Source organism: Callospermophilus lateralis, chromosome 8, assembly GCF_048772815.1.
Source record: "Callospermophilus lateralis isolate mCalLat2 chromosome 8, mCalLat2.hap1, whole genome shotgun sequence".
NCBI classification, from domain to species: domain Eukaryota; kingdom Metazoa; phylum Chordata; class Mammalia; order Rodentia; family Sciuridae; genus Callospermophilus; species Callospermophilus lateralis.
Genome location: NC_135312.1, coordinates 3,453,419 through 3,481,222, shown reverse-complemented (window position 1 = coordinate 3,481,222; position 27,804 = coordinate 3,453,419). Strand labels below are relative to the sequence as shown.

At 63.8% G+C, this 27,804-nt stretch overlaps 1 protein-coding gene across 1 annotated transcript in view; it reads left to right on the top strand.

Annotated features, from left to right (window-relative positions):
• Sh3tc1 (SH3 domain and tetratricopeptide repeats 1) overlaps positions 1–22,298 on the top strand; it is a 40,345-nt gene extending 18,047 nt beyond the window's left edge. Inside the window, exons 2-16 of the mRNA XM_077110198.1 lie at positions 1,318–1,445; positions 2,234–2,339; positions 3,315–3,461; positions 4,108–4,315; positions 5,295–5,371; positions 6,108–6,303; positions 8,134–8,267; positions 9,960–10,001; positions 11,437–13,125; positions 14,869–15,049; positions 16,106–16,256; positions 17,535–17,657; positions 18,258–18,408; positions 19,208–19,404; positions 21,928–22,298. Coding sequence (XP_076966313.1) covers positions 1,318–1,445; positions 2,234–2,339; positions 3,315–3,461; positions 4,108–4,315; positions 5,295–5,371; positions 6,108–6,303; positions 8,134–8,267; positions 9,960–10,001; positions 11,437–13,125; positions 14,869–15,049; positions 16,106–16,256; positions 17,535–17,657; positions 18,258–18,408; positions 19,208–19,404; positions 21,928–22,185 — 3,788 coding nt within the window. The 3' untranslated portion in view covers positions 22,186–22,298. The remainder of the gene's footprint in view (positions 1–1,317; positions 1,446–2,233; positions 2,340–3,314; positions 3,462–4,107; positions 4,316–5,294; positions 5,372–6,107; positions 6,304–8,133; positions 8,268–9,959; positions 10,002–11,436; positions 13,126–14,868; positions 15,050–16,105; positions 16,257–17,534; positions 17,658–18,257; positions 18,409–19,207; positions 19,405–21,927) is intronic.
• The last annotated feature ends 5,506 nt before the right edge of the window (positions 22,299–27,804 follow it).

Here is a 27,804-nt window from a genome sequence, read left to right as displayed (position 1 = left end):
CCCACCTGTGACCTCCTCCTCACTAACCTGCACAGGGGGAGCAAGCCGCGATGCTGGTGATACGTCGACCAGCAACCAGCTAACTTCAGGGCTCCTTCCTGGGCTCAAATTCCCCTTTTTGGTGGAGCTGAGCTCCCTAGGGGGTGGCTCCTTTCCCGTGCCCTGTCTCCTACCTGGCTTTAGGGCCTGGGGTGGTGTCCGGCTGGGAGCTATCAGGGCAACGGCCGCCAGTGCCTGGTTTGGGAGGCCCTGGGGGAGCGAAGAGGTGGGGAGGCCCTGGGTGCCTGGAGTCTTGGGCAGCAGAGAACCAGCAGGGCCCGGGGAGGGGACCTGCGTTTCATTCTATCTGGGGTGGGAGACTACCGCTGCCCCCTCCCACAGGAAGCCCTGGCACACGTGGAGATTTCCTTCAGATTTGCTTTCTTGTTGGTGCCTGTGAGCTGTGCAGAGGGGCGGGCTCCACGGAGGCACGTTCACAGGCACATCAAAACCCAGTCGGATCAACCTCACCCAAAGACCTCCCCAACATGTACAGGGTCGATGGGAAAGCCGGGCCCCTCGTGTGCTCGGCCAGCTCTCCAGAGCTCTGCGGCCCCCACGGCTGCTGGCCATTTCCTGGAACAGTGTAGACAGGCCATGTCCATCTGCAGAAGTTCAGTGTTACCCTAGAGGGTCCAGAGGCAGGCCAGATCGGGGGTGCTCTCTTGGGGCCTCTGGCTCTGCATGGGCCAGAGGGCCGACTGGGGCAGGGCCTGGCCAGACAGTTGTCCTACGGCTCTGCTGCCCTGAGCTGTGGGCAGGGGCTGAGGACAGGGCCAGCAGGACAGGCTAGTGGGCCCATGCCATGTGTGATGGGGGAATGGAGTGGGCACAGGGTCCCCCAGGAGATAAGGAAGAGGGGATAGGAGCCAGGGTAGAATTGAGACCTCTGTGATGCCTGGGGTGTGTCCCAGGAGGCTGGGTGCCACATCTGGAGATGGGGCCGGGGGAGAGTTGGGGCTGGAGGCCATGGTGACCCAGGCCGCTTGCTGAATGTGGGTTCCTTGCTGACCTGCTGCAGGGTAAAACGAAAGTCCACCTTCCCACCCCACAGGGGCCGGGCCCGAGGATGAACAGGCAGGTCTTTGCAGCTGAGCTGGGCGTCTGTTACTGGAGGTCAAGCTGGTCTCTGGGTTTGGGCGCCCTGGGCTGGCCCAGCCTCAGCACCAGTTTTGTGACTTGGAGGCTTGGCGGGGTGGGGGGGGAGCACCCCGGGAGCACCCCATAGACCCAGGTCTGGGCCAGCAGGACCTCCTGACTTCCATCTGCACCTTCCAGACCTGGCTTTGCAGCTGCTGGCCGTACGAAGGAAGAGTGGACAGCCAGACCCTGGCCTGCAGCAGGCCCTGCGGGGCCGGCTGCGCCTGCTGGAGAACGAGAGCCAGGAGGTGGCCCGCGTGCTGGGGGTGAGTCAGCCCTGGAGCCTGGGGAGCAGGGGAAAGGAGCTCCCTCAGTAAAGAGAATAGGCACAGAGGGGATGTCACAGAATGAGAACAGTCCAGGAGACAGGGCCCCCTCTGCCACAGGGCTGGGATGGGGGCAGCACGGACTTGGGGTCAGACTGCCCTGACAGTGGCCACCTAGCCTGTGTGAAGACACCTTTGTCCGCTACACTGGAGACGCTCAGACGTGGGGACCAGGTAAATACCTCACCAAGTGCCCGGCACAGAGATTGGCTCAGACTGCTCCTCCAACAGGGCTCCGCCCGGGATCTGGGCCACAGAGGTGGGCCATGGTGGGCCCTGGGGTCCAGTCAGCGGCACCAGCTGCCCAGGGTCTGAGCTCAGAATCAGGCCTGGCTTTTGTTGGCCGCCCCCGCTTTAGTCAGAAGAGCTCCCAGATGTGCGATTGTTCCCAACATGGTCAGCGTCACCCCAGAGGACAGAGGCAGGAGTGCACTCAGCCTTGGTGGGAGCTGCAGGTGCAGCGAGGCAAGGCGGGTCCCAAGGCAGCGCTGTGGCAGGGCTGAGGGCAGCTGCTGATGGCAGTGGCCGCGGGGGAGACTTGGAGGGCGAGAGAGCAGCGCGGGGTGGCCCCTGGGCTCTGGCAGGTGCTGGGCTGTATTCTGCAGGTGCCGGAGCCACGGTCGGCTTGTGAGCAGGAGAGGATCAGCCAGGGCTGCAAGGAATCGCCCTGAAGTCAGATGCCCCGAGGCCACTGGGACTGTCCCTAAATTCTATTTCTTTCCTTTAAGGAATTGTCAGCCAGGCTGTTGTCTATCCACAGTGACCAGGATCGGATCATGGTGACGTTTAAGACTTTTGAAGAAATCTGGAAGTTTTCCACCTACCACGCTCTTGGTAAAGCGGCCACCCTCCCAGGGCTGATCCCAGGGCCCCCTCAGAGGACCCGTAACTCACCCTGTGTCCAATCGGGGCTGGAGAATAGGTCGCTTCACAGCGGTCTCTCCAGAAAAACAGGGAGGGCCCAGGGTCCACCTTGTTCTGGGGGTGGGGAGGCGCTGTGCTGGGCTGTGCTGGCTGCAGCCGAGGTGGACAGTCTGAGCTTCCAGGTCCCTTCCCTACCGCTTGGTCCTTACCTCCGTGGGGAGGGAGCTGGGCTCCCACTGGCTCTGGAGGCCCAAGGAGCCCAGACAGGAGGCCAGCAGCCTGGGGTGGGGCCCAGCTAGGGGAGCCTTGTGAGCCCACCTCCATTTGAGGGCCGAGAAGCTGGAGGAGGAGACCCCTTGTTGGCACCCTCGGCAGGTCTTGTGGATCTCTGTCCTGTCTCCTGGGAGGAGACAGTCCTCAGAGGAGCCAGTTTGTCCTCAGTCCTCCCTGCAGGACAGCCGCGGGTACTGTGGTGCTCAGAAGGCAGTGTCCTCTGGCCCTGTCCTCAAATGTCCACACTTCAGCTAGAGTACTGAAGGACTTGCTCGCCACCTGCTGGGCCCTAATGGGAGCAAGGCTGGTGCTGCCTGCTGGCCAGGCGTGGGAGCGTCACAGCACCCTGACGGCAAAGCACTGTCTCCATGGAAACAGATAACATGGGCCAGTAGCGCCAGGCCAGGGCTCCCTGGCCTGTTCTGTGTCCATCCTATTGATGGTCAACGTGGCCTGTAACCTCTGACTTAAGAATGCAAACACAGAGGCACACAGAGGCCCTTAACTTGACCATGGTGGTGGTGGGTGGGTGAGGGTCTGGACATGGCCACTGGCAGCCAGGATGGTCAGACCAGTGGACCGTGCACAGGTAGGCTCCCAGGGCAGGCGTCCCATGCTGGGGCCTTCCCTGGCCCTTCCAGAGCCTTTGGGTGACCAGGCCTGGCCTTGCAGGCTTCACACATCACTGCTTGGAAAACCTGCTGGTGGACCGGGCCTTCTGGCTGCTCTGGCCAGGCGAGGAGGAGGAGACGGCCATCCAGGTGCACGTGGAGGAGGACGCCTTGAGGCGGACGCACCAGAGCCTGCTGGCCCAGGAAGGTGGGTGTCGTGCGTGGGGACAGTGACCTTGGTCTGGGGCTGTGGCAGGAGGCAGCTCTGGAGCCAGGAGGTCTGCTCCAGGCGGTGGCTACCTGGCGCCCCCTGGCAGACCCTGGCAGTAAGCGGCCGGGGCAGCAAAGACCATGGCTGGCCCCCGGGGAGATGAGGTGTCTGGGAAGTGGCAGAAGAGGCTGTCTGGTGTCCCCACCTCCAGCCCTGATTCTTGCTGGGCTTCGAGGCCCGATTCTAGAGGAGGGAGGGTAAAACAGCCTTCCCCACGGCTCTCAGCCTGAGCTGCCTGGCTGGGGCTGGACTCCCAGTGGCCGTCCAAGCAGGAAGTGCTGGGGACCATCCGTCTGGCCTTCGTGATACAGGGAGGACACTGAGGCCCAGAGAGAGTCTGAGTTTGAGCAGGCCTCAGAGGCCAGTGGAGGCAGAGCTGGGGCCCACCCCGGGTGGCTGGCCTCCTGTCTGGACTCCTTGGGCCTCCAGAGCCAGTCCACTGGTTCCTGGGGCTGAAGCAGCTGATGGGGCCTCCCCCCCAGGCTGCCTTCACAGTGGGTCCTGTAGGGGCGGGGTGGTCCTGCTGGCAGAGTTTCAGCTGCCCGGTCCAGCCACCTGGATGACCACTGTTTTCCTTTCAAAGGGCCTTTCTTTGTCCTGTGTCCTGACCACCATGTGAGACTGACGACTGGCCGCCAGAGTGTGGGGAAGGGCCCCCAGGTCCTCAGGAAGGCTTCGGGGCACTCCCTGGGGGACGTGGCCTTGGAAGTGGACTCTTCAAGCCCCATTCCCACCACGTCTGGGGCGGCAGCAGCAGCGGCTGCCCTGGAGCCCTTGATTCCGTTCCATCAGTAGGTACCGGACTCTTTGTCGTGCCTGTGGTGCTGGGTGGTGCGGGGCCTCACAGATGGTCCCTGGGCCTGGCAGGTCGACTGCCCAGCGGGGTGGGAGGACAGGCAAGGTGGGCACCTCTTCTGAGGCTTCCTCTCTGGGCCTCAGGCAGCGCCTCGAGGTGGGCCCGTGGGCTCTCCCTGGCAGGGCTGCCCGGGACTCAGGGCACAGGAGTGTGCAGCACACAGCCCTCATCAGCCCACTCGGGAGCCCTCCAGGGAGGCTCAGGACAGTCGCACCCGCAGGAAGGAGGCCTACGGAGATTTGCACACATAGAAACTGAGTGCAGGTAAAGCTAGTGAGGACGGTGACCCAGAAGATCCTGCTGGCTTGCTGAACGGCTCGTAGACTAGGCTGGGAGCTTCCTAGAAGCCAAAGCAGAGAGAGAAACTCAACCTCCTGATTGACAGCGATGGTGGGGTGGCGGTCAGTGGCCGCTCATGTCTCCTACGAAGACCAGAGGAGTTTCTAGTTTCTCCAAGAAACTCCCCTGTTTGCTGTGCCCAGTGAGGTCCTGGCTGGTGACACAGAGCACGTCCGTAGGCCATCCTCCAGGGTCAGGTTCCAGAGGTTAGATGGAGGAGGATGGTCAGTCTCCACTACAGTGTTCTTGCCATCTGTCTGAGGAGCAGAGGCCCAGACAGGGTCATTTGTGCAGGCCCATGGTGACGGACAGTAGGGTCAGGGCCGGAGGCCAGGCTCCTGCAGCCCCACAGCACTGAGCTGCTCCTGGAAGCAGTGGGGCAGGTGCTTATGGGGGGTGGTCTGCAGGGGTCCAAAGCAGTGATGCAGTCCCTGGGCTGGGTAGTGCCACCGGCCCCAGCAGGTACCTGTGACCAGGAGGTGAGGGTCTGCTCAGCTTGCTGGGGCTGGACACCTGCCCAGAAGGCGCTGCCCCAGCCTGAGGTCCACGGCACAGACCTCCTCTCTCCTCTCTAGGTGGGCCCTTAGGGCCCCCCGGGGCCCCGTTGACGACTCCGTGGGTGGACCTGTGACGTCTGACAGCTCACTGATGGGTAAGAGTTTCCACCGGCCTCTCTTTCCTGGGGGAGAGGTAGCCCATGAGTCATGGGCACCAGCATTCTGGAAGTCTCTGTGTTTGCCCTGACCCCTCCCCAAGCCCAGGGACAAGGCTGTGGTCCCTCCTGTCTGCAAGATGAAGGCTGAGGCTCAGAACTCCAGGGCTGATCCAAACTTCACAGCCCCCGGGAAGGTGGGCTGGCACCTGTCATCGTCCCCAGGAGCCTGGGATGTGGCTCACAGACACCTCAATGAGCTGTCCCCGGTCTCAACACCCTGGAAGACCTGGGAGGAGGCGGCCAGCCTCTGGCTGAACCTGCTGTGGGTGCCAAGGAGACCCCGAGGCTCAGCCTGGCCCTGTGCTGGGTCTTTGTGAAAAGCTGCCTGCAGCTCCCGGGCTCAGGGGCACCAGAGCTCTCTGCTTGGCCCCCAGCGGCTGGCGTTTGCTTGGCTTCTGTGCCAGCTACGTGGACACAGGCCCTGGGGGCAGGAGGGACAGGTCACAGTCTCCCTGGAACCTGACGACCTGGCTGAGCGAGAGTCATGGCCGCCGTTTCCCATGTTTAGTTTAGGGATAAAAGCACCTCTCTCTGAGGTCCACTTAGATGTCCAGCCCTGCACTGCAGGGCCTGAGCTTCCCTTCACCTCCCCCAGGGGCAAGGCATATTTTCTGCCAGAAGTCCCGGCCTCTGCCCACCGGCCCCAGCTCTGACCGCGTGGTCTCCTTCACAGGGCTTGGCCAGGCCTCAGCGGTGGTGGACTTCCAGGGCTCAGGGCCTGAAGAGGTGTCTTTCCATGCCGGCGACCTCATCGAGATCCTGGGTGCCCAGGTGCCCAGCCTGCCCTGGTGCGTGGGCCGGCACGTGGCCTCAGGCCAGGTGGGCTTCGTGCGGACCAGCCACATCAGCATGCAGGGCCCGGTGTCTGAGTGAGTGGACGAGGCCCCCCTTTTCTAGGCTGATCCCCACCACTCCCGGGGGGACCCTGCCACCACATCCACAGAGCTTCCCAGGTGACCACCTGGATGCTGGCCTGGACAGCTCCTTCCCCCTTGCGGGACTCAGGTCACCATTGCCTCTGCCCCAACACCTCTCCAAGATGCTGCCAGGAGGGCATCCTCTGAGAGGGGACGTGCCCATGCACGACACCTCCTGGTGCTTGTCCCACAGGCGACTGGCCCTCAGGCCTGGAGCCAGGGGCAGAGAGCAAGGTGAGGGCCCTTCGGCTGCCTCCCCAGCTCGGGGCCCTTGTGCCCTCCAAGCTTCGGCTGCCAGCAGCGCCCCTTGGCTGGTGACTGTGTCCCTCCAGCCCCACCCAGTGTCCACAAGGCCTCCTCCCCTGTGTCTGTGACTGTTTTCTCTAAGAAGGACACTTGCTGTCATGTTACACCCCCCTCCAGTGGGTCCCACCTTGACCAGTTACATCTGCAAAGACCTCATTTCCAAAAATGTTACCTTCCAAGGTTCCTTGGAGTTTGGAGTTTGGAGGGTCACTCCTTAACTCAGCACCCCAAGTCACTCCCCTCCATGAACCCCTTTCAAGTTTCAGCCTGGACTTCGAGGGCCCTCACGACCCTGGTGCCTCCCATTCCAAGGGCCACCGCTTGCTGAGTCCCCCGGAGTCCAGTTGTGGGGAGGCTGGCTCCTGGCTCCTTGGCTCTCATGGGTTCTGAGTCTTGTCTGTAATGGCTTTTCCCGGGGACAGTCTTCCAGTCCCCTAGCCCCCAGCCCCAGCCAAGGGACTTCCAGGGACAGATGCTGGTCAATTCTGTGTCGCTGCTGCCCAGCCGTGGCAACAGTGAGGGTCCTTGGGGAGTGTCAGGGGGCACAGCTGTGCCTGTCCTTGTGGTCTCTTCCCTGGACTTGGCCTCTCATTGTTAGAACCCAGTTCAGAGCCTGGAGAATGTGGGTGTGAGGAAAGTGTCCTCCACTCCGGTCCTGTCCCCTCTGTGGGCTCACCTCCCACTCCCACAGGTGAGACACACGTTTTGGGTGGCCCTGTTCTGGGCTGGGCGCTGCGACTGACCCATAAGCTATATCCAGAGGCCCATGTCATACAGGCCGTTTAGTCCTGTAGCTACCTCCCCGCTCCTGCCTCCTTCCTGTCCCCTTCCTGGACTTGGTGGCCGCCCTCCAGCCCTGTCCCTGGCTGAGCACTCTGGGACCCTGCAGAGGCTGCGTGAGGAGCACAGTTGGCACAGCAGCTGCAGGGGACATGGAGGGGGGCTTTGAAAGCTGCCGGGAGCCCCCTTCCCAGGCACAGTGGTTTGGCGCTGGCTTCCCGGTCTTCGCTGCCGTGCATGGGGACTGTCTCAAATGAGGGAGTAGAAATGGTCTCACTGTGAAATGTCACTGTCAAAAGACACAATCACAACCAATTCAGCTGAAGATCCAATTGGCTGTGTCCACGAGTCACGCATCAGGTGGCCGAGTCCAGCAGGGGCGGGACAATGGCGTGTGTTAGGTGGGACTAGGAAACCCCGCGGCAGCGGAAGAGCCTTCCCATTGGCGCCAGGTCCCTGCAGGTCACTGTTTTGTAAGGGGTAAGGCAGCGGGGCCTCGTCCTCACCCTGCCCCTAAAACTGGCCCATTGGAGACATGGCCCTCTCTCGCTGGTGTCCTCAGAGGCCAGCGGAGCCGTCCCAGTATGGTGACGCAGAACCGCTGTGCCGGGGCCTTTGGTGGGGTCCTTGGGGCCCTGCAGAGCAGCCCCGGTCAGCGGCCTCCTGTTTGATTGACACCTGCGTCATGGCTCCCAGGTTGGAGAGCGTGGTCTTCCTGGACGAGGGAGAGAGGGTGTTCTTCAGCAGCGAGGGGCACCTTTCGGAGGACACCGCCCAGCGCTTGCTGAGCAGGATGGCGGGCACCGAGGTCTGCTCCGTGCACAGTCTGGGTAGGTGTGGGGCCTGGCTGACTGGGTCCCCGCAGGGGACCTGGGAGGGTGCTGGGTGGATTCCTGGAAGGACGGTGACTGCGCCCACGGTGGAGATAAAGGCTTGGGACTGGGTGAACCGGGTGGCATCCGGCCAGTGCTGAGGCCACCCGTCCCCCACCCTATTGGCACTGGGTTTGCAGGTCTCCCGGTGAGTCCTTGGGGGCAGGTGTTTCTGCTCCCCCCTCCTTTCCCAGCAGCCCCCAGCTGCCCACTCCTCATGCCTTCATGTGGGCAGAGAAGGCCAAGCCCTGGGTGCCCAAAGGTGAGCAGGCGACAGATGGCCGCTGCCTCTGGGCATGTGGGGTAGGCACAGAGAGAGAGGCGTGGCGAGCTGGGGACGCAGGAGGTGCTGAGGCCCCTGTTGCCCAAGGAAGCCTTTCCCCACTGGTCGCAGGCCCCAGCCCAAGGCACAGGCACCCTTGGCCTTGGCTGGGACATGGAGCTTGGCTTGGCTCTAGGGGGACAAGCTCCAGCGGGGTCCCATCCTGGCGTCCTCTGCCCAGCCTTGCCACCCCCCGTGGAGAAGGAGCTGGAGCTCTGCCACCGTGGAGGCTACCCAGCCTGGCTGCTGGGGAGGCAGGCAGGACCCAGGGTGCCCACCTACGGAGCAGTGCCACTTCCCACCCCCACAGACTGCGTGGGAAAGTGTCTCCCTGAGGCCCAAGGTGCAGTGCAGCGGAGGAAGCCAGCCGTCCACACCAAGAGCAGCGAGACTGAGCCACGGACACATGCACGCCCACTGGTGGGCCCTGATGCCCGAGCCCAGCAGAGGCACGCAACCCACGCACACACTCACACCCACATTCATGAGGCACGGGTATACACATGCACATGCACGCCCCATGCACACGCAACCACACGTGTACACACTCACATGTATGCACACACAAACACACTCATGCACGCACACCCGCACGTACTCATGTAGCATGTGCATACGCACACAGACGTTTCTACACATATTTTTCTTCCTGCTCAATGATAGGCATCGAAACACCTTCCCACCCACATTAGGTTGAAGCTTTCTAGGGCCTACAGAAGAATGTCCTCCTGAACAGACTGCCCCTTGACCACGGCCTCTCCGGGCTCCAGCCCCCGACATGGGCTGTCTTTCTCGGGGAGCAGACGCTGTGGGCTGGGTATCACAGTGACCTCTGTGCCCTCCCTGCCGGGCACCCAGGAGCACATGCCTGCCGTGTCAGGTCCAGGCACCCTCAGGTGCCCGTGATTACAGCTCTCTTCATCCCTGCCCGCTGTGGTCCTGGCCAGGGGACGTCAACCCCAGTCTGAGCAGGGACGTGCCCACAGTGGGTGGCTCCGCCCCAGCCTGTGGGACTTAGGGCTGCTGTGGCTCCACCCACCCTGCTCCTCAGTGGCCTCATAGGGCCAGGGCACCCCTCCGTGGCCACGGCCCCCTGTCCAGAGGGCAGGCTGGAGTTCTGCTTGGGCAGGGGAGGGCAGGGGCAGACCACCATGCTCTGTCCTATCTGTAGGTCCTGGGGGACGTGGACTCCTGGCTCCTGAGCCACACCTCTCCCCCATGGGTGTTGGTGGCCAGAGGGTCCCTGCCCTGTGTCCACCTGCCTGGACATGGCCTGGGACCACAGGACACTGTCTGGAGTCCTGATGACCTCTCTTCCTCCCTCCCAGACCGCCTGGCAGAAGCAGAGGGTGTGCAGCCTGAGGAGCGAGGTGGGTGCTGCCCACAGCTTGGGGTCCGGGGTCTTGTGGCCAGAGGCGGGGCCCCGTGGCAGGAGTGCAGGGCAGAGGTGGCAGTGCTGGGCACCAGGTGCTGGGCACCAGGTGCTGGTGGGGGTGCCACTCCTCTGCCGTGAGGGTGCAGGCGGGTGTGGGAGGTTTATGGGGTGGGCCTGAAACCCCCCTTGCACCTCGAGGCGCTGGGCCCCGCACTTCCTCTGACGGATGTGTCAGCCCCACTGGGCCCCACAGGGCAGCCCACTCTCGGCTATGGCTTCCTCTGGGTGACTCAGAGCAGCTGAGGCCTGTCCTGCTCTGTGCCAGGCGGCCAGGTCACACTGCCCGCAGGGAGCGGGGACAAGGAGGGTGGAGCTGGAACATTGCTCTGGAGAGGAAGCCCTCCCCCAGTCAGGTCCCTACAGGTCTCCCGAGGGCCTTCTTGGCTCAGGGACACCCTCTTTTCTCCCCTCTGCAGCTCAGCTGGCTCCCTGCACCCCTCCCCAGGGGTCTGCATGGCAGGGCGGGGGCATTTGGAAATTCCCTGGGAGAACCAAGCACAAACTCACAACGGCTGCCCTGGGGTGCAGACAGGGGGGCCCTGAGATGGGGCCTGCGGGAGGCTGGTGTGGGAGGCTGGGCCTGCATCCTTCCCACCTGGAGCCTCTGCAGACCCTCCTGGCTCCTGAGCAAAGGCCCCATGGGCCCCTTAGCTGCCTGCGCTGGGCTGGCAGTGGAGGCCAGTCATGGGGGCTCTGTGGGGGGCAGATTCCTAGATGATCCAGGGCAGTCGGGTCGGCAGGACCTCTGCCCCTAAACTGAATTTAATTTTTCTTGTTCTAAGTCTTTGCCAACTGACAAAGAGTTTGCTCTGGGAGCCCTTCCCGATCCCTCTTGCCAGAGACGGTCCCTTTCCTGTGGTGGGGAAGGGCAGATGGCCAGCCCTCCTCTCCAGCTGGCTGGTTCCTGGGGATGGAGCCGGCCTGTCTCCCCCGTGGAGCTGCACCCGGCCGTTCTGCCCGTTCTGCATGACGACTTCAGTGGGCAGATCAGTAGTTCTGACTGGCAGTTGGGGCTTCCTGGATGGGGCGGGCCCAGCAGGCTGAGCAAATCACACCTTTGGGGCTAGCCCAGAGGGTGGACAGGACTCCTTATGTGGTTTCTATTCTTTCTGAAGGGAAAGGGACCCGCCAGCCACGGCTGAGCTCTGAAGCATGGGTCTCCCACGAGGGAGCTCTCAAGAGGGCGGAGATGGAGGAAAGAGGGTCAGGGGAAGGAACATGGAGCCACCAGACCCTGCTGTCCCTGGAGCAGCCTGGGGAGGCGTCCCTGGGTGGTGCTGCTCCAGGGACGGCGGGGGAGGGGAGAACTGTGCAGGCCAGTGGCCTTCACACTGGACGCTAATCCCACTGGGCCTTTTTGTGACTTGCAGAAATGCCTCTACCCGGCCTCAACCCCGAGCCCCAGGAGACCCTGCGGACGGTGAAGGATGTTCTAGAACAATGCAAGACCCTCCCAGGCTGCCCTGAGGAGGAGCCCGAGGCCAGGGGTCTCCAGGAGGCTTCTGGCAGTGTGAGCTCCCCCGAAACTGAGGAGCCCCCCTTCTGCCTGGTTCCCGAGGACAGTGGGACGGACCCAGAGGCCCTGGGCTCACTGCTGCAGACCCTGAGTGCCCCTGGGTACCAGGCCTGCTTCCGTGGCCTGTATGACGCCTGCCTGCCGTGGCTGGGCAGCGTGTTCTGCAGCTTTGCCGATGAGGAGGAGCTGGCCGGGCTCCTGGCACGGGCCCGGGAGATGGCCAAGAAGGCTGGCCTTGGCATGGCACTGGCCAGACTCTGCTTCCTCCTGGGACGGCTGTGTGCCCGGAAGCTCAAGCTCTCCCAGGCCCGCGTGTACTTTGAGGAAGCCCTGAGGGCCCGCGGGGGCTGCTTTGAGGACCTCTTCCTGGTGGTGGCCGTGTATGCAAACCTGGCCACCATCTACCTGAAGCAGAAATCCAGGGAGAAGTGTGCCCAGGTGGTGCCCAAAGCTGCGGCCCTGCTCCTGGGCACGCCCAGCCACATCTGCAGCACTGAGGCAGAGGCGGAGCTCCTGCGGTTCGCGCTGCGGAGGGCCATCAGCGGTGGGAGCCCGCAGGCCGAGGCCCGGGCCTGCTTCCTGCTGGCCAAGCACCACACCCACCTCAAGCAGCCGGAAGAGGCCCTGCCCTACCTGGAGAGGCTGCTGTTGCTGCACAGGGGCCTGGGCGCCCCACCCGCCGCCTGGCCTCTGAGCTGCTACCTGCTCCTGGCCGACACCTACAGCAGGAAGTGCCTGCCCCACCTGGCTCTGAGCTGCATCAGGGTGGCCTCACTGCGGACCCCAGGCTCGCTGGCCAGCTCCCTGAGGAGCGTGGACCTGGTCCTCTGGAATGCCCCCCGGCTGCACGGCCAGAGGACGGCGGCTCACAGCCTCCCTGCCCAGGCCGCCCACTACCTCAGGCAGGCGCTGGCCTCCACGGCCACAGGCACGGGGCGGGCCCTTCGCGGCCTGCTGTATGCCAGCCTGGCCCAGCTGCACAGCCACCATGAACAGCACGGGCAGGCCATCGCCTTCATGATGCGGGCGGTGGAGGCCGACGCCACGGCTGGTGCGCACCCCGTGGTGGACCGCCTGGTGGTGCTGGCCTGGTTGCACCTGCTCCACAGGCAGAGCCTGGTGGCCCTGGACATCCTGCAGTCTATCCTGGATGCAGATGTGGCCAGCGAGGACCAGGAGGGTGTGATTGTCAACATGGCAGCCATCGCCCTGAAGAGGACGGGCAGGACCCGGCAGGCGGCCGAGGGCTACTACCGCGCCCTGCGCCTGGCTCGGGGCCTGGGCCAGCTGCGGAACCAGGCAGTGGTCCTGGCCAACTTCGGGGCGCTGTGTCTGCAGGTCAGTGCCATCGGGCTGGCCCAGCACTACCTCCTGGAGGCCATCAGACTCTTCTCACAGCTGCCCGTCGGGGAGTGTGGTCAGGACTTCACCCAGGTGCTCCTATGGACGGGCCACCTGTGCACCCGCCGGGCCCTCGCCCAGCAGGGCAAGTGTTACTACCAGTGGGCCTTTCTGGTCGCTGTGGAGACGGGCCACCTGGAGAGTAAGTGGTGACCGCAAGTGCCACCCGCGTCCCTCCTCCATGCCTCCCCGGCGTGCTTCAGCAAGCCGGCGTCCTGGAAAGAAAACTTCCCATCTTTGTTCAGAGCGCCTGGGTGTGAGTCTGAGGCCGGGGGCCTTGTCCCACCCAGAGAATGCTGAGTGCGGAAACCGCGGGTTCCCACGTCCAAGAAGGCGGGCAGGGGTGGTTCCCAGGGCTACCAGGTGCATACTCGGCCACGTTTGAGCCTAGTGGGTGTCGGAGGTGTCCTTCCTGGATCCAGCCGCCTCCCACGGTCATCTGACTTGCTGGCACAGCGCTCCTTACAGCCTTCCTCTCTCGGAGGTTGGCAGGAGGTTGGCCGCCACATCCCCTCTTCAATTCTGATTTTAGTAATTTCCATCTTCTTCGTTTTCTTTGTCAGTCTGATGAAAGATTTGTTAATTTTGTTAATCTTTTGGAAGAATCAACTTTTGAGTGGACATTGGTGGCACACACCTGTGATCCCAGCTACTCAGGAGGCTGAGGCAGGAGGATCACAAGTTCAAGACTAGTATGAGCAACTTAGCGAGACGCTGTCTCAAAGCAGGGCTGGGGACGTGGCTCAGGTTGAGTGCTCCCGAGCGCAATCCCTAGGAGGCAAAAACCCAAACAAACAAAAGCAAAAACCACCAGATTTTGGGTTAGTTGGTTTCTCTTCTATATTGTTTTGTTATTTCCACTCTATTCTTCATTATGTTCTTCCTCTTTGCTTGTTTTAGAATTATTTAACTCTTCTTTTTCTAGTTTCTTGCAGAGGAAGTTTAGGTTTGGCCTTTGAAATTTTTCTGAACAAAGGCATTTCCCTCTACACTCTTGCTTTAGCTGCACCCCCTAAGTCCTGGTATATTGTGCTTCTGTTTCTGTTCATATCAGAGTGGTTTTAGTTTCCCTTGTGAGCTCTTCTTTGACCCACTTGTTATTTAGGAATGTGTATTTTAATTTTCACATATTTTGGAATTTCCAAACTTCCTTCTGTTACTGATTTCTAACTATATTTCAAGGCAACTGAAGAACATATTTCTCAAAACTTCAACCCTTTTACACTTACTAAGGCTCGCTTTGTGGCCTGGCATATGGACCATCTTGGAGGATGTTCTATGACACTGAAACTGAGCTCTGCTAGTGTTGGGTGGAGTGTTTTGTAAGTACCTATGAGGTCTAGCTGGTTTATGGTGTGGGTGATTTCCACTTCCCTGTTTTCCTCTGGATTACTTTTGACAGTTGGAAGCTCCCCATAACTCCCAGCCCCTGGTTTGAGGAGAGGCCCACAGGCCTGTGGTTTGGAGCCTGCTCCTGGACAGAGTGCAGGCCTTGGGATGCCGGGGCACAGCGGAGTCCCATTCCATGTGCTCCAGGCAGACACTCTGGACTCTGTGTGTCCATCTGTAAGAGGACATCAGGTCAGGATGGAGGCCACCCCCGTTCTGGCTAGGAGCTCGGTGAGGCAGAAACAGGAGGCCTGATGGGACGGGACTCTGGACAGGATGGTCAGGGCTGTCTCTGGAGCCTCCGTAGCCTGCTGTTCCTGGGCTGTCCATGCTATGCCCCTGAGATGGCCATTGGACTATCCTGGCTCAGTTTCCCCATCTGAAGGACCTGGCTTATCGAGGTGTGGAAGAGGCGGACATTCAGCAAGGGGCCTTTGACCCTGCATATGGCCACTGTGGAGCCACAAGAGCGACATCTTCCTTTTGTTCTCCTCAGGCCAACTGCAAGCCGTCCAGCAGCTGTGCCACTTCTATAGCAGTGTCATGCCCAATGAGGCACAGAGCGTCATCTACCATGAGTTCCAGCTCACACTGGCCCGCAGGATAGCCGACAAGGTGTTGGAGGGACAGCTCCTAGAGGCCATCAGTCATCTGTACCTGTCACTGGGCACTGAGCGGTAAGGGTAGCACCTCAGTGTGGGGTGGGGGCAGCATGGAGACCAGGCCCCATTCCTGGGCAACCTCCCTTTGGTGACCGGGGGTTCCTTGGCATCGGCTGATGGGCCTGGGGTCACTCTGTCCATTACTCATGACTTGCGAGTCCCAGCTTGGGCACCCTCCCATCTGCTCTCACCTTCAGACAAGCCTTGCCCCACAGATGCAGGACAGCCATCGCTAGGTCACCCTTCCTGCCATGGTGGCTTTTGTGAGCTGAACTTTGCCTGCCCTGAGTCTTCAGTCACAGGGTGGCTGTGCCCTTGTCCCCCAGACATGACAGTGGCCATGTGTTCCCGAGGCTTTGCACCAGAGAAGCAGAGCCGATTGTTCCACCTGCTTCCCTGGGATAGCATCTTGGGACACATCCCTGTGTGGCTTACACTGACCAGCCCACAGGCCCCGTGGGGTCGCTGCAGTGAACCCCACCTGTCACGTAGGACTCACTGATAGCTGGGCAGGAGCCAGATGTCCATGAGGACTTGGGGGACAGGCTCCTGTCCAGGCGTTGAGTTCACAGCAGAAGAAATGGGCCAATGTTCTAGAGTGCAGCTCTCCTGGGCAGGCAGAGCCGCACCGCCCTGGAGGCCACTGGGGGGGCTCAGCCTTGGCTCCCACTGAGGGCAGAGCCTGGAGCAGGGCCCAGCGACCTGCCTGTGACCAGCCCTCTGTGCTCTGGGGCAGGTGCAAGTGAGAGAACCCCTCGTCTAGGCCGTCTTTGAATTTCTGCCCTGTGCTGAGGGTTCCTGGTGTGTCCAGAGACGAAGCTGCGTGGGCAGGGACGGGAGGAGATGGGAGAGAAACCGGGGAGCCATGGGAAGCAGGCTGCTCCTGCCGGGTGTCTGGCCCAACACCGCTTCCCTCTGAGCAATTTGCCTTTTCCGTACCTGACGACCATCTCCCAGCAGCCCGGGAGGGGCGGGCGCTGCACACGGCAAGGTCCACCCACCTGCAGACCCACCGTGGAGGAGCCCAGGCGGGTCCCAGGGCTCTTGCCTGACATCTGCGTCTGACTCCAGGGCCTACAAATCCGCTCTGGACTACACCAAGCGGAGCCTGGGGATATTCATCGACCTGCAGAAGAAGGAGAAGGAGGCCTATGCCTGGCTGCAGGCGGGGAAGATCTACTACATCCTGCGCCAGGACGAGCTGGTGGATCTGTACATCCAGGTGGGCCATGCAGATGGGCAGCCTGCCGCGCTCACCCGCCACACGTCCACTCAAACCCCAGCTCCTGCCCTGCCGCCCATCCACTCACCCATGTACCCATCCATCTATCCACCCACCCACCTGCCTATCCACCCACCCACGCTCTCACCTACCATCTATCCACACATCCACCCACCCACCTATCCACCCACCTACCCATCCACCCACCCATCCATCCATCCACCTATCTACTCACCCACCACCCACTCACCCACCCATCCATCCACACATCCATCCACTCCCTCATCCACCATCTATCCACCCACCCACCATTGTCCATCCATTCCAGAGCCAATGTTGAGCACCTGCTGTATGCCAGGGGCCCCTGTCCCTCCCTCTCTGCCCTCCTGGCTCCCTGATAGTCTCCCCCAGTGCCCAGCATCTCCAACAATGACCTGAGCTCCCTGGGGGCAGCATGATGGCCCCTCTGTGTTGGAGCCAGGAAGTGCTTAGTCCATGTGCAATCGATGTCCCCTCAGTTGACGCCCAGAAGATCTTGCTTTAGCAGCCCAAGGCACATTTCCTCTGGAACGACTTTGTCATACAAGCTGTTTCTGGGGGCTTCCCAAACGCCATAGGACACAGTGGGGGGCCCCTGAGGCTTTTGTTTTTGAGCACCACTGTGTACCTTCCCTGAGCCAGGCCTGAGGACTCAGGATGAGGAGCTCTGAGAGGAGAACCAGTCCTGCTTTGGGCCCCGGGAGGGGCTCCAGCTAGCTGTGGGCAAGGGGGCTAGAGCCGCCTGGTGGAGGGTGCTCCAGGCAGCAGGACCCCTGGTCCAGAGGCCCAGAGGTTCCAGGGACCTGGCACGTTCTGGGGCTACAAGCAGTAGGGTGTGGCTGGACTCACTGAGCACCTACTGTGCACTAAGTGGTGGGCACAGCTGCGGCCTCAGTCCCCCTTCCCGTGGAGCTGGTGGGTCAGGGGGGCTAAGGACCTGGAGAAGAAGTGGAGACAGAGGGGCAGCAAGTGGCAGGAGCCCAGGTGACGTGGGGTAGGGTGGGTGGGACTGGAGGCCCACTGGGCCGTGTCCTGCCCACTGCCAATGGCTGCACTGGCCAGGGCTCTGGGGCTTTGGCTGGGCAGGCCCCTCTCGGCTCTCAGGGGCTCAGGGCTGTGGCCCCTGGGTCCCAAGAGCACAGCGAGTGGAAGCAGGCTGCGTCTGGGTGGGTGGGGAGGCTGCAGGGCTGAGCACCCTGGGTGCCTGTCGGGTGTGGCCTCCAGAGCTCCATCTTGCAGGTGGCGCAGAACGCGGCCCTGTACACGGGGGACCCCAACCTGGGGCTGGAGCTGTTCGAGGCGGCCGGAGACATCTTCTTCAATGGCAGCTGGGAGCGGGAGAAGGCTGTGTCCTTCTATCGGGTGAGCTGCGCCACCAGTCTGCCCTTGATGGACCAGGCGTAGGTGCGGCTGGGTCAGGTGCCCTCCTGGAGGCCGGGCTGCCCTGGGCACCTGCTTGGCTTCCTGGAATGACCTCGGCACGCCCACCAGGGCAGGGCAGAGGCCCAGCCTTGGTCTCTCGCTGGCACCCGATGGTCTGAAGCAACCCTGGGTGGGAAGGTCTTGTCTGCATCTTACGGATGAGGTAACAGGCTTGGAGGCAGGGGAGGTGTCAAGGGACATGCACATGAGACCTGGCCTCCTCCCTCCCCGCCCCCATGGCTCCTGGGGTGCAGCTGGTCCCCATCCACGTCAGTGTGTGTTTCAAGTGGAGGGTGCTGGAGCCTCCCCCTCAGGCCCTGGTGGCCGGGTGCAGGAGGAGCTGGTCCAAGACTGGGAGGGGGCGAGTCCAGATGGCCCCCAGCGCCCAGTGTAGCTGTCGGGACCCTGTCCTCCTCCCAGGACTCGGCTGTGGGAAGACCCTAAAGCGGGAGGGGGCGTGGGAAGCTCCGGCACCCGTGGGCAGAGGGGCACTTTGCACCTGGGCGCTGCAGAGGCCTGACCCACCTCCCTCTGTGACAGGACCGGGCGCTGCCCCTGGCGGTCACCGTGGGGAACCGGGAGGCGGAGCTGCGGCTGTGCAACAAGCTGGTGGCCCTGCTGGCTGCGCTGGAGGCCCCACAGGAGGGCCTGGAGTTCGCCCACGAGGCCCTGGCTCTCAGCATCACCCTGGGTGAGCCCCTGTCCACTGCCCAGGGCCAGCCAGTGTCCCGCAAAGGGCAAAGGCCTCTGGGCTCCTCTGCCTCTTCCCTGCCAACCGGGTGCAGGCCAATGGGCCCCTGGGGCACTCCTGCTCTGGGCCTCCACGGTCTTGGTCCTCCCTGCCCTGGTCACCTCCCCTGCCCTGGTCAGCCACTACTGTTCTCTGGCTGGGGAAATCCCTGTCCCCTTCCCAGAAGCCCCTCCCTTAGCTCTAGGTGTCCCTCTGCCCAGCACCTCACCGTGCTGAGCCAGGCCTTCCGTCTCCCTGCAGATGCAGGGAGCCCACAGCAGAGCGCCGTGCACTGCCCACAGGCTCCAAGCACTGGCCCCGAAGGGGGAGGACGCTGGGGACCACCCAGGCTGGCCTGCCTGTTTGCAGGGGAAGGCCCGGGGCTCCACTGGACAGAGAATCCCTGAGGCAGGAGGCTCTGCTGGTGACACACTCAGGAAGAGACCGCAGCAGGTCTGCAGGTGGCCTGAGCCCTAGTGCCCAGGAGCATGGCCATCAGGGGTTCCTGGTTACAATCCAGGGAGCTCTGTGCGGGCCTGGAGCAGGGTGTCCAGATCCACCCCTTGGCCCACTCCTGAGGTCCAGGGGAAGCAGGCGTTGTCCACCCCCTTTACAGAGAGGAAAAGCAAGGCCTGGGGGAAGCGACCAGCTGGAGCTGCCCAGTGCTGAGAGGCAGGGTCCGCCCTTGCTCCAGATGGCCCTGTGTCCTGCCCACCCCGCAGGGCCGTGTCCTCACACCCACCCCTACGCCTGTCCCCAGGTGACCGGCTGAACGAGCGCGTGGCCTACCACCGGCTGGCCGCCCTGCACCACCGCCTGGGCCACGGCGAGCTGGCCGAGCACTTCTACCTCAAGGCCCTGTCGCTCTGCAGCTCGCCACTGGAGTTCGAGGAGGAGACGCTGTACTACGTGAAGGTGTACCTGGCGCTCGGGGACATCATCTTCCACGACCTGAAGGTGGGGGCCCTGGGGCCTGGGGTCCAGCCCTCCAGCAGCGCCGAGTGCTCTCCCTAGAGCCCCAGGCCTGGCTGTGAGGAGCCTCTAGAAAGGCAGATGCTGTCCAGCCCCTAGGGTGGCCAGGTCAGCCAGGAACTCATGGGGTACAGGACACTCAGTAGGAGGTGTAGTCAGGGGTCTCCTAGAGGAGGTGACGCCAGGCCAGTCTTGATGGCCAAGTCGGAGTTAGCAAGAAAGGGCAGAGGGGGTGGACTGCTGGGGGGACCGGATCCCCGGAGACCCGCATTGCAAGATCCGGCCCACCCTGGCCCCCGCTCCAGGCCTGCCCAGGTGCCAGCGCCTCTCAGGATCCCTCCCAGGGCCCTGGGGGAAGGTGACCTTCAAGGCACCCCCAGGCTGCGCTTCCCAGAGGGGCAACAGGCTCGGGGAGGGGTGCAGAGACCCCCGCAGCCAGGCTGCCCTTCCAGGCCCTGAGCCGGGCCTCTTTCCGTCTGTCCCCTGCCCTCAGAGCTCCCTGCAGGTCTCGCACCCAGGCCACACTTCACCCCACAGCGCAGGGTCTCTCCCGCCGCGGGCGAGGGAGCCCCAGTTCATGGGCTGAGCTCTCGGGGCCCTGACAGGAATCAGGGAGCTGGGGCGCCTGCCCGCCCACCCCTGCCTGGGCTCCTGTGGGCCCTGCTGTGCGCTGGCGGCACCTGGTGGCCAGAAGTGGTCCCTGCAGCCTCCTGCTGTGGCCAGGTCCTCATGAACTCAGGGGCTGCATCTGGCAGCTCCAAGGGACACTCACGTGCCCACCTGTGATTCTTGGGCCAGGGTCTCTGGGAAGGGGCCTTTACCTCCTCCTGGGTACACCCACCACCTGCCCCGCCCATGGGAGGAAGGAAAGGGCCTGTGGCAGCCAGAGGCCAAGGTCGGGCTGGGCCTGGTAGGGTCAAGGACAGAGAAGTCCCTGTTTCCTTCCTGCGCCTCTCGCCCAGCTGTCACCACGGCCTCACCTCGACCTCACGGGCAACCTCCCACTCCCTCGGGGAGCCCTGTGTCCAGGGGCTCAGGGCAGCTGGTCCCTCCAGTGCACAGCACTTGGCCTGTGGTGCCCCTGGGAAGGGGACAGCAGGAAGCGGAGAGAGAGGGTGCCCCTGGCAGCTGTCCCTAGCCCCGTCTACCCTGGACTCCTCGCAGCCAGAGGGGCCAGGCTCAGCAAGGACGGAGGGCCGGGCGAATCCTGAGCTGCCCCCCGGGCACACCCACGGGCTCGCACACAGGACACGGGCTCGTACACAGGACACGGGCTTGCACACGGGCTCACACACAGGACACACATGGGCACACACACAGGCACACACAGGGGCTTGCACACGGGCTCGCACACAGGACACATGGGCACACACACAGGCACACACAGGGGCTCGCACACGGGCTTGCACACAGGACACAGGCTCGCACATGGGGTTGCACACAGGCACGCACACGGGCTCCCACACAGGGACACACATGGGCACACACACAGGACACAGGGCTCGCACACCGGCTTGCACACAGGCATGCACACGGGCTCGCACAATGGCTGGCGCCTGTTCAGTTGGGACACCTCCTCTTCCAGGAAGCCCTCCCGCCCCAGCCCAGGCTGAGTTGGGGGCCTCCCTGTACCTTCCTCCAGGTTCCCGGCCTGGGAGCCCCAGGCAGCAGGGAGCACCTGCTCACTGCCACACCATCTTTGGTTTTGTCCTCCGGTCCTTGCTCCAGGGGGCAGCAGGGGACAGAGAGAGAAAGGGCTGTGTGTCTTGTCCCTGGCCTGGGGAGCCACAGTGAGAGCCAAGGAGGAGAGGGACAGGCCAGCCCAGGTCTTAGGAGGCCTCTGGGGCAGTGGGGGAGGAAAACCTCGGGGGCAGAGGTGGAGATGGCCAAGGGTGGGCGGGCGGGGTCCTCACAGGTGCTGGGTGAGGGGCAGGAGGCTGGGGCCTGGGGAAGACGACAGGTGACGCGCCCGGCCCCTGGGGATGCTGGTGCCCTGTGGGCACGGGCTGCAGGGGACCCAGCCCAGCCGGGAGGGAGGGGCAGGCGTGTGGACGGCCAGGGCCTCTGAGGGAGGGGCCCCAGGGGGCGACCAGTGGGGGACAGGGCAGGGGAGAGGAGCTCACAGAGCAGCCGTCCTCCGACACCAGGCACCAGGGGACCTGGGGTCTGCCAAACGCTGCTCCAGGCCCAGACTCTGGGTCACACTGGGTGGGCTTGGCCCCACCCCGCCATGGGAGCTGCTGGTCCTCCTGGGGGAGCTTCCAGGAAGCGCGTCCTGTCACGAGGACACAGGAGTTGGGCCACCCGCGGGGCAGAGCTCAGAGCCCCCATCTGCAGGCTCGGCCGTGGCCAGCCGTGGCCCTGTGGCCAGCAGACACGGAGCCCCTGGGTGCCACGGAGGTGGGCCGTGGGCAGGCCAGAGGGTGGAGGAGCCGCGGGCCTGGGGCGGGGACCTGGGGCTGGGCTCCGAGTGGGAAGCCGCCTGCTCACACGGCCACCCCGCCTCAGGACCCCTTCGACGCAGCGGGCTACTACCAGCTCGCGTTGGCCGCGGCCGTGGACCTGGGCCACAAGAAGGCCCAGCTGAAGATCTACTCGCGCCTGGCCACCATCTATCACCACTTCCTCATGGACCGCGAGATGTCCCTCTTCTTCTACCAGAAGGCCAGGACCTTCGCCTCCGAGCTCAACGCCCGCAGGACCAACCTGGTGCCCCGGAGCTTCTGCAGCAGGGCCCCCTGGCTGGCCCCCGGCCACCCGCCCTGACGCCGAGGGACTGGCCCTGTGGAAGGGCCTCTGCCTTCCTGTGGCTTTGGAGGCTCCTGGCAGGCTGGACGGAGGGAAATAGCAATAAATCTTTCCAGCGACCTGCTGGCCTCTCCTGGTGTGGCCTGTGGGTCTCCTTCTCAGCCTCCGCCTCCTGGCCTGTCAAATGATGAAGAGGTGACGGGGGCCAGGCAGGATCCTTTGTCAGCCTGTCCTCCCTCCCAGCGTCTGGAGCTGCCCTGTCCTCAAAATGTCCAGTATGTGAGGAGTTGGGACTGTTATTACCCCAGTTAAAGAAACGTAGGCACAGAGAGGTTGAGTGTGTTACCCACTGTCACACAGCAGGTAGGGGCTGAGCCCCTGAGCCCAGGGCAGTAACTACCACACCACCCTGCTAGCCTGCCTTTAGGCCTTGCTGGTGGCTCCCGGACCTTCTCACTTCTCAGGGGTCACAGGCTAGGGGAGAGAGGCCTAAGTGCTGTCCACTGAGTCCTGTGGCCCAGGACCTTGCTGGGCTGAGCATGGCCGGGCAACCCCAGCCTCCTCAGCCCTGGAAGAAGTGGGCAGTTGGTAAAAGGCTCCCCACCCCTCCCTTTTGGCCACCAGCCTCAGCCCTGTCCCCAGGAACTCTGGGTGCCATGGGCATCCAGGTCCCTGGGAAGGGGACCAGGTAGTGTCTTCACCAACCTTCAGGCAGGGAGACCGAGGCTCAGAGGCGCAGGGTCTGGGGAGGGCCTGCCCCTCCCCACTGTACTGCCTGAGCCCCTCTTGCAAACATGATTTCAAGTGAGGTGGGTTTGGAGCAGACTGGGCCATTGTGAGGTCAGCCAGCCCTCCCTGTGCCCAGAGCCTCTCAAGAAACCTCACTGCCTCCCCAGCCTCCTAGGACGAAGCGGGCCTGGAGAGGGAGGGGCCTGGAGAGGGAGGGGCCTGGAGAGGGAGGGGCCTGGAGAGGGAGGGGCCTGGAGGGGGGGCGGCCTGGAGAGGGAGGGGCCTGGAGGGGAGCTGGAGGGGGGGCCTGGAGAGGGAGGGGCCTGGGGGGCCTGGAGGAGGGGGGGCCTGGAGAGGGAGGGGCCTGGAGGGGGAGGGGCCTGGAGGAGGGGGGGCCTGGAGAGGGAGGGGCCTGGAGAGGGAGGGGCCTGGAGAGGGAGGGGCCCGGAGGGGAGGGCCTGGAGAGGGAGGGGCCTGGAGTGGGAGTGCTGCAGGCAGAGCTGAGTGGAACTGAAGGGCTGCTGACTGGTCTCTGCCAGCCCAGGGGGAGCCCAGCTGAGAGGCCTAGCCTGCTCCACCCTCGGGGCTCCCAGCCTCGCCCACCAGGGGGCAGCAGAGAGCCTCCAAGCCCCCTCAGGGGGCCTTGGCTGGGGAGGCAGGGGGCCTCCTGTGCCCTGTTCTGTGGGACCAGGAGGAGGGGATGGACAACCTGTGCCACTTGGGCCAGAAGTGCTGTCGCAGCCACCCTAAGGACCAGGTCTCTGAAGTCACCGCCCCTGGACAGCATCCACCTCTCCACATGGGCTGGGTCCACAGGCCCAGGTGTCCTCTGCCACCTGCCTGGGAGCACAGGGCCTCAGAGAGCTGGTACCTCTGGGCCTCAGCCCAGTTACCAGGAGATGAAGGCAACATGTGGGGTGCAGAAAGCCTGAGCCAGCGCTGCCCAGCCTGGCCACAGCTGCTGCGATGACCGCAGGACCGACTCCAGCCTCCACGGAACGCTAGACTAGAGGCTGAGTAACTCTGGTCAACTTGTTTAACCTCTCCGACCTTCTGTCTCTTCATCAGTACCAAAGGGAAACTCTTCCTAAGGTCCCGGGAAGAAGGGAGAAAGCGTGAATAGTGAGAGCTGAGCCTGCGTGCAGCTCGGGCCACGGCCTCCTCTGTGGCTGAGGGAGAGAGCTCAGTTGGCTTGGGCAGAGGCCCGCTGGACTTCAGCCCTGCTCTGCCCTTCGAGGCCAGGCCCAGGCAGCGCATGCCCCCTTCCAGCAGAGTGGGCGTGAGGCCACCCAGGGGCCTGTGCCAGGGCCTCTGCAGCACAGGCTGCCTGTTTAGACCCCGTGCCTCCGGTGCGCTCACCGCCCACTGACCACTCCGTGGGCTGCTGCAGGCCAGGAACAGCCAAGCCATGCCCAGGGCCTCAGGGCCGGGGATGAGACCCCACTCCTTCTAGGGCTCCCTGGGATTGTCCTCTGGACAGAGAAGAGCAGCCGTCTGCCAGGGCCACAGAGGAGTCGCAGCCCAGGTGACACGTCTCCTGGCCCTGAGCCTGGACCTCTGACCACCCACACAGACCACCAGCCTGGCCTCCGGGCTCGTGATCCGTGGCCTGGGCTGGGTCTCCTTTCTGAAAGGAGGGACTCCAGGGCCAGGCCATGTGGCCAGGCATCAGGGCCATGCGGACAGCAGGGAGTGGTAAGCACAGGCCGCAGAGTGAGGAGCCCTCCCTGGGGCTGGGGGGAGGTCTGCCAGGGAGAGACAGTCCCAGTGCCCTGCCTGTCCCCAGGACTCAGCCCGAGGCCAGCAGGGCCTCCCCTGCCTCCCAGCGGCTGCCCGGGCCGCCCAGCGCATTCCCCCGCCCCCCCGCCAGGTGGCTGGAGAAGACCGTCCAAAGCCACGCACATTGGACAGCCCCCTCCAGGGCAGTGGCCGGCAGGAGGCCCACTGGGTGGGTCATCAGCACCAGAAGGAGCTGCAGACGCACCCATTCCCGCCACGGCCTGGACGCGGGCCCGGCTGGCCCTGCCTTACCCAGGGTCCCCGCCTGACTGCAGAGACAGGCCTCTGCCCCTCTGGGGACAGCCCTCCCTGGGCAGGAAGGGCCCTGGCTGTGGATGGGACCTTGGTGGGCTCTCTGTGTGAGTCAAGGCTGTGAACAAACCAAGGGAGACCCCAAAAGGACACAAAGACAGAAGGCCCCCGTCTGTGCCCAGTGGGCAGCGGCACGGCCCCTGGGCCTGCTGGTGTCCCACCAGGCTGGCAGAGGACACAGAAGCAACCGCTGACAGAGGGCTCAGGGTCCCCGCCACCCCCGGTCACAGCAGGACAGAGGGAAAGAAACACTCACAGGTGGGCAGCCTTCAGAGGTGACCTTCAGAGATGACCCCAGAGAGTCCCTGTCTCAGGCGCGGGGAGAAAGTCCGGCTCCTGCAGGAGCGCAGGGAGGCCGGCCGTGGCCCCACAACAGAGCTGGACGGCGAGACGAGGCTGTCCCGAGACCTCAGCTCACCTACTGGCCCACGGGCAGGAGAGCCCCGCGGCTCCTCCCACAGGGTCCCCGTCTGCGTCCGCTTCAGAACCAGGTTCTAGGTGGTGTGGGAAGGGCCGGCGTCCACACTCCAGGCCCCACAGCAGGGAGGGGGCCTGTCCTGTCAGCCGCCATCCTCCCTGTGACCAAGGCCTGCCCCAAGCCACCTGTGAAGAGAGGCTCGTCTGGGCTCAGGCTCCGGGGCTGCCTGACCACCAGCCTCACGGTCTGAGCGAGCGGAAACGGGGCGGGCACAGGTGGGCAGGGCAGCCCAAGGCTGGGGCTGGAGGAGAGGAAGGGCAGTTGAGTTGTTGCGGGGCGGGAGGGTTGGGGGGGGGTTCCGGTGGGTGTGTGGTGTTCCTGGGGGCCGCGTGGGTGGGTTCGGGAGAGTTCCCGGGGAGTGTGCGTGGAGTGCTGTTGGAGTTCAGGCAAGAAAGTTTCCTGTATGAAGATACAAGTGCTTTGTGGCGGCTCGGTGATTTGTGCCCAGCCAGACTGCGGCATTTGGTGGCCCGTACGGAGCGGGGAATAACATGGGCAGGTCCAGTGACCAGGCCTGACGTCCAGCGGTCATTGTCAGATGGGGAACTGAGCTGGCCTGGCAGAGCTAGGCTGTGCCCGCTTCCTGCCTCCCCATTCAGAGCAGCCCCGGATGAGCCCAGAGGGTCCCTGCCACCCACCACTGGGCAAAGGAGTTGCCCCCCTGGACCCCCGGGAGGTGGTGCCCGTGCCTGGCGTCTGGCAGACGCTGGGAGCTGGGGCCTGGGGTCCACAGGGCTAGGGCCAGGGGCAGCACTTGGCCTTGCGGAGGCAAATGGACAAGGGCTGAGGCCAGGGTCCTGAGGCAGCTTCAGTTCTGGAAAAGGGTCTCAAATAGGAGACTCATAACCGGTGGCACCTTGGCACCAAGGTGTGTGAGGTCCCAGCCCCCGCCGCCTGACGCCCTCCTGCCAACGTGGGCTGCCCTCTGCGACTGCTGCCTGCGCCAGCGCCTCCCCTCCCCACGCCCCTTCGTGTTCCCGAGGTTCTCCACCCCTCCGTGCCCCTCTGTGTCCCTGAGGTTCCCCCCCCATGCCCCTCGGTGTTCCCGAGCTGCTGTGAGAAGCATCGCCTCAGCACTGGCGCCTGGCGGCTGGTGCCCAGCAGTTCTGGAGGCCCCCGGCTCCCAGCAGAGACTTTGCTGCGTGCTGGCCCCGTGCCCACCGTGGGCCCAGAGCCCACTCCTACCCACAGCTGGGGCAGGTCTCAACATGGCCACCTAGAGGGCAGCCCGTCTGTCCACTGCGGCCTCGTCCACTTTTATTAACCGGTGTTTGGCGAAACGCTTCCTTCCAGCGCTCACTGTGTGAACCGCGCTGCCCTGGGCATCGGGCAGGCGCTGCCTTCCACCCTGGGACCGTCCAAGGCCAGGCTCTCCACTCCCAGGCCGCCAGGAGACACCTCCAGGGGCCTCCCTCTCAGAACCAAGCTCCCGAGGCCACGAGGTCCCCAGGACACCCTCGCTCACTCGAGGCGTGGGGAAAGGGGTTGAGGGAAGCAGAGGCTATTCCGGGCAGAGCAAGGCCGACCAAGGAAGGGAGAGGTTCTCGGGACAATGAGTCGCAGGGTGTGGGCTGCCAGATGAGAGGGCTTTGCGTACGCGTGGCTGTCGGCCAGGCCCGGCAAGCGTCACTGACGAGAAGTAGCCTGCTCCAGGCCTTGGTCCCAGCTCCCCTCCCAGGGCTCTGCTGCCTCATGCTCAGCACGCCCACCTAGCACCACCAGCCAGGGGCAGCCAGGTAACAAGACAGACGTCCTTTCAAAGCTAATCCTGGGTGACAGCAAGGTGAACCGGGTGGGCCCCAGACTGGAGGGACAGCCAAGCCGGGAAGCTTCCAGGAGGCCCACGGGCTCCCCCTGGGTCCTGCGGCCCCCCCTTCCTGCACCTGCCTGGGCGGACGGACGCACTGCCCAGGTGGGAGGGGAGGGGACACACGAGGCGCTCTCCAGCCTCTCCAGGACCCCAGCTCAGGGACACGCCCCGGGCTCCAGCAATCCCACCTGCCCCGTCCCTACAGCCCTGGGGGTGCCCAGCTCCCGGCTCAGCTGCATCCTGTCCTTCCGTCCCGTCTGACCAGTACCCTGAGCCATGTCCTCTCCTGTTCCCGTCCCCCCGGGGATTGTCTTTGCTGACTCCGTGTTCAGAAGAAGGTGCAGAGACACTGCCGAGGTCCCCGTCCTCTCCCTGGTCCCTCCTCGGGATCCCATCTCCTGGAACGAGCGCACCTCCAGCCGAGCGCTGACCTCGCAGGGTTCCACGTCCTGTGTCACAGTGGATTGTGTGACCAGCACTGCAACCCAGACGCAGAACCAGAACCATCCCCTGCACGAGGATGACCCTG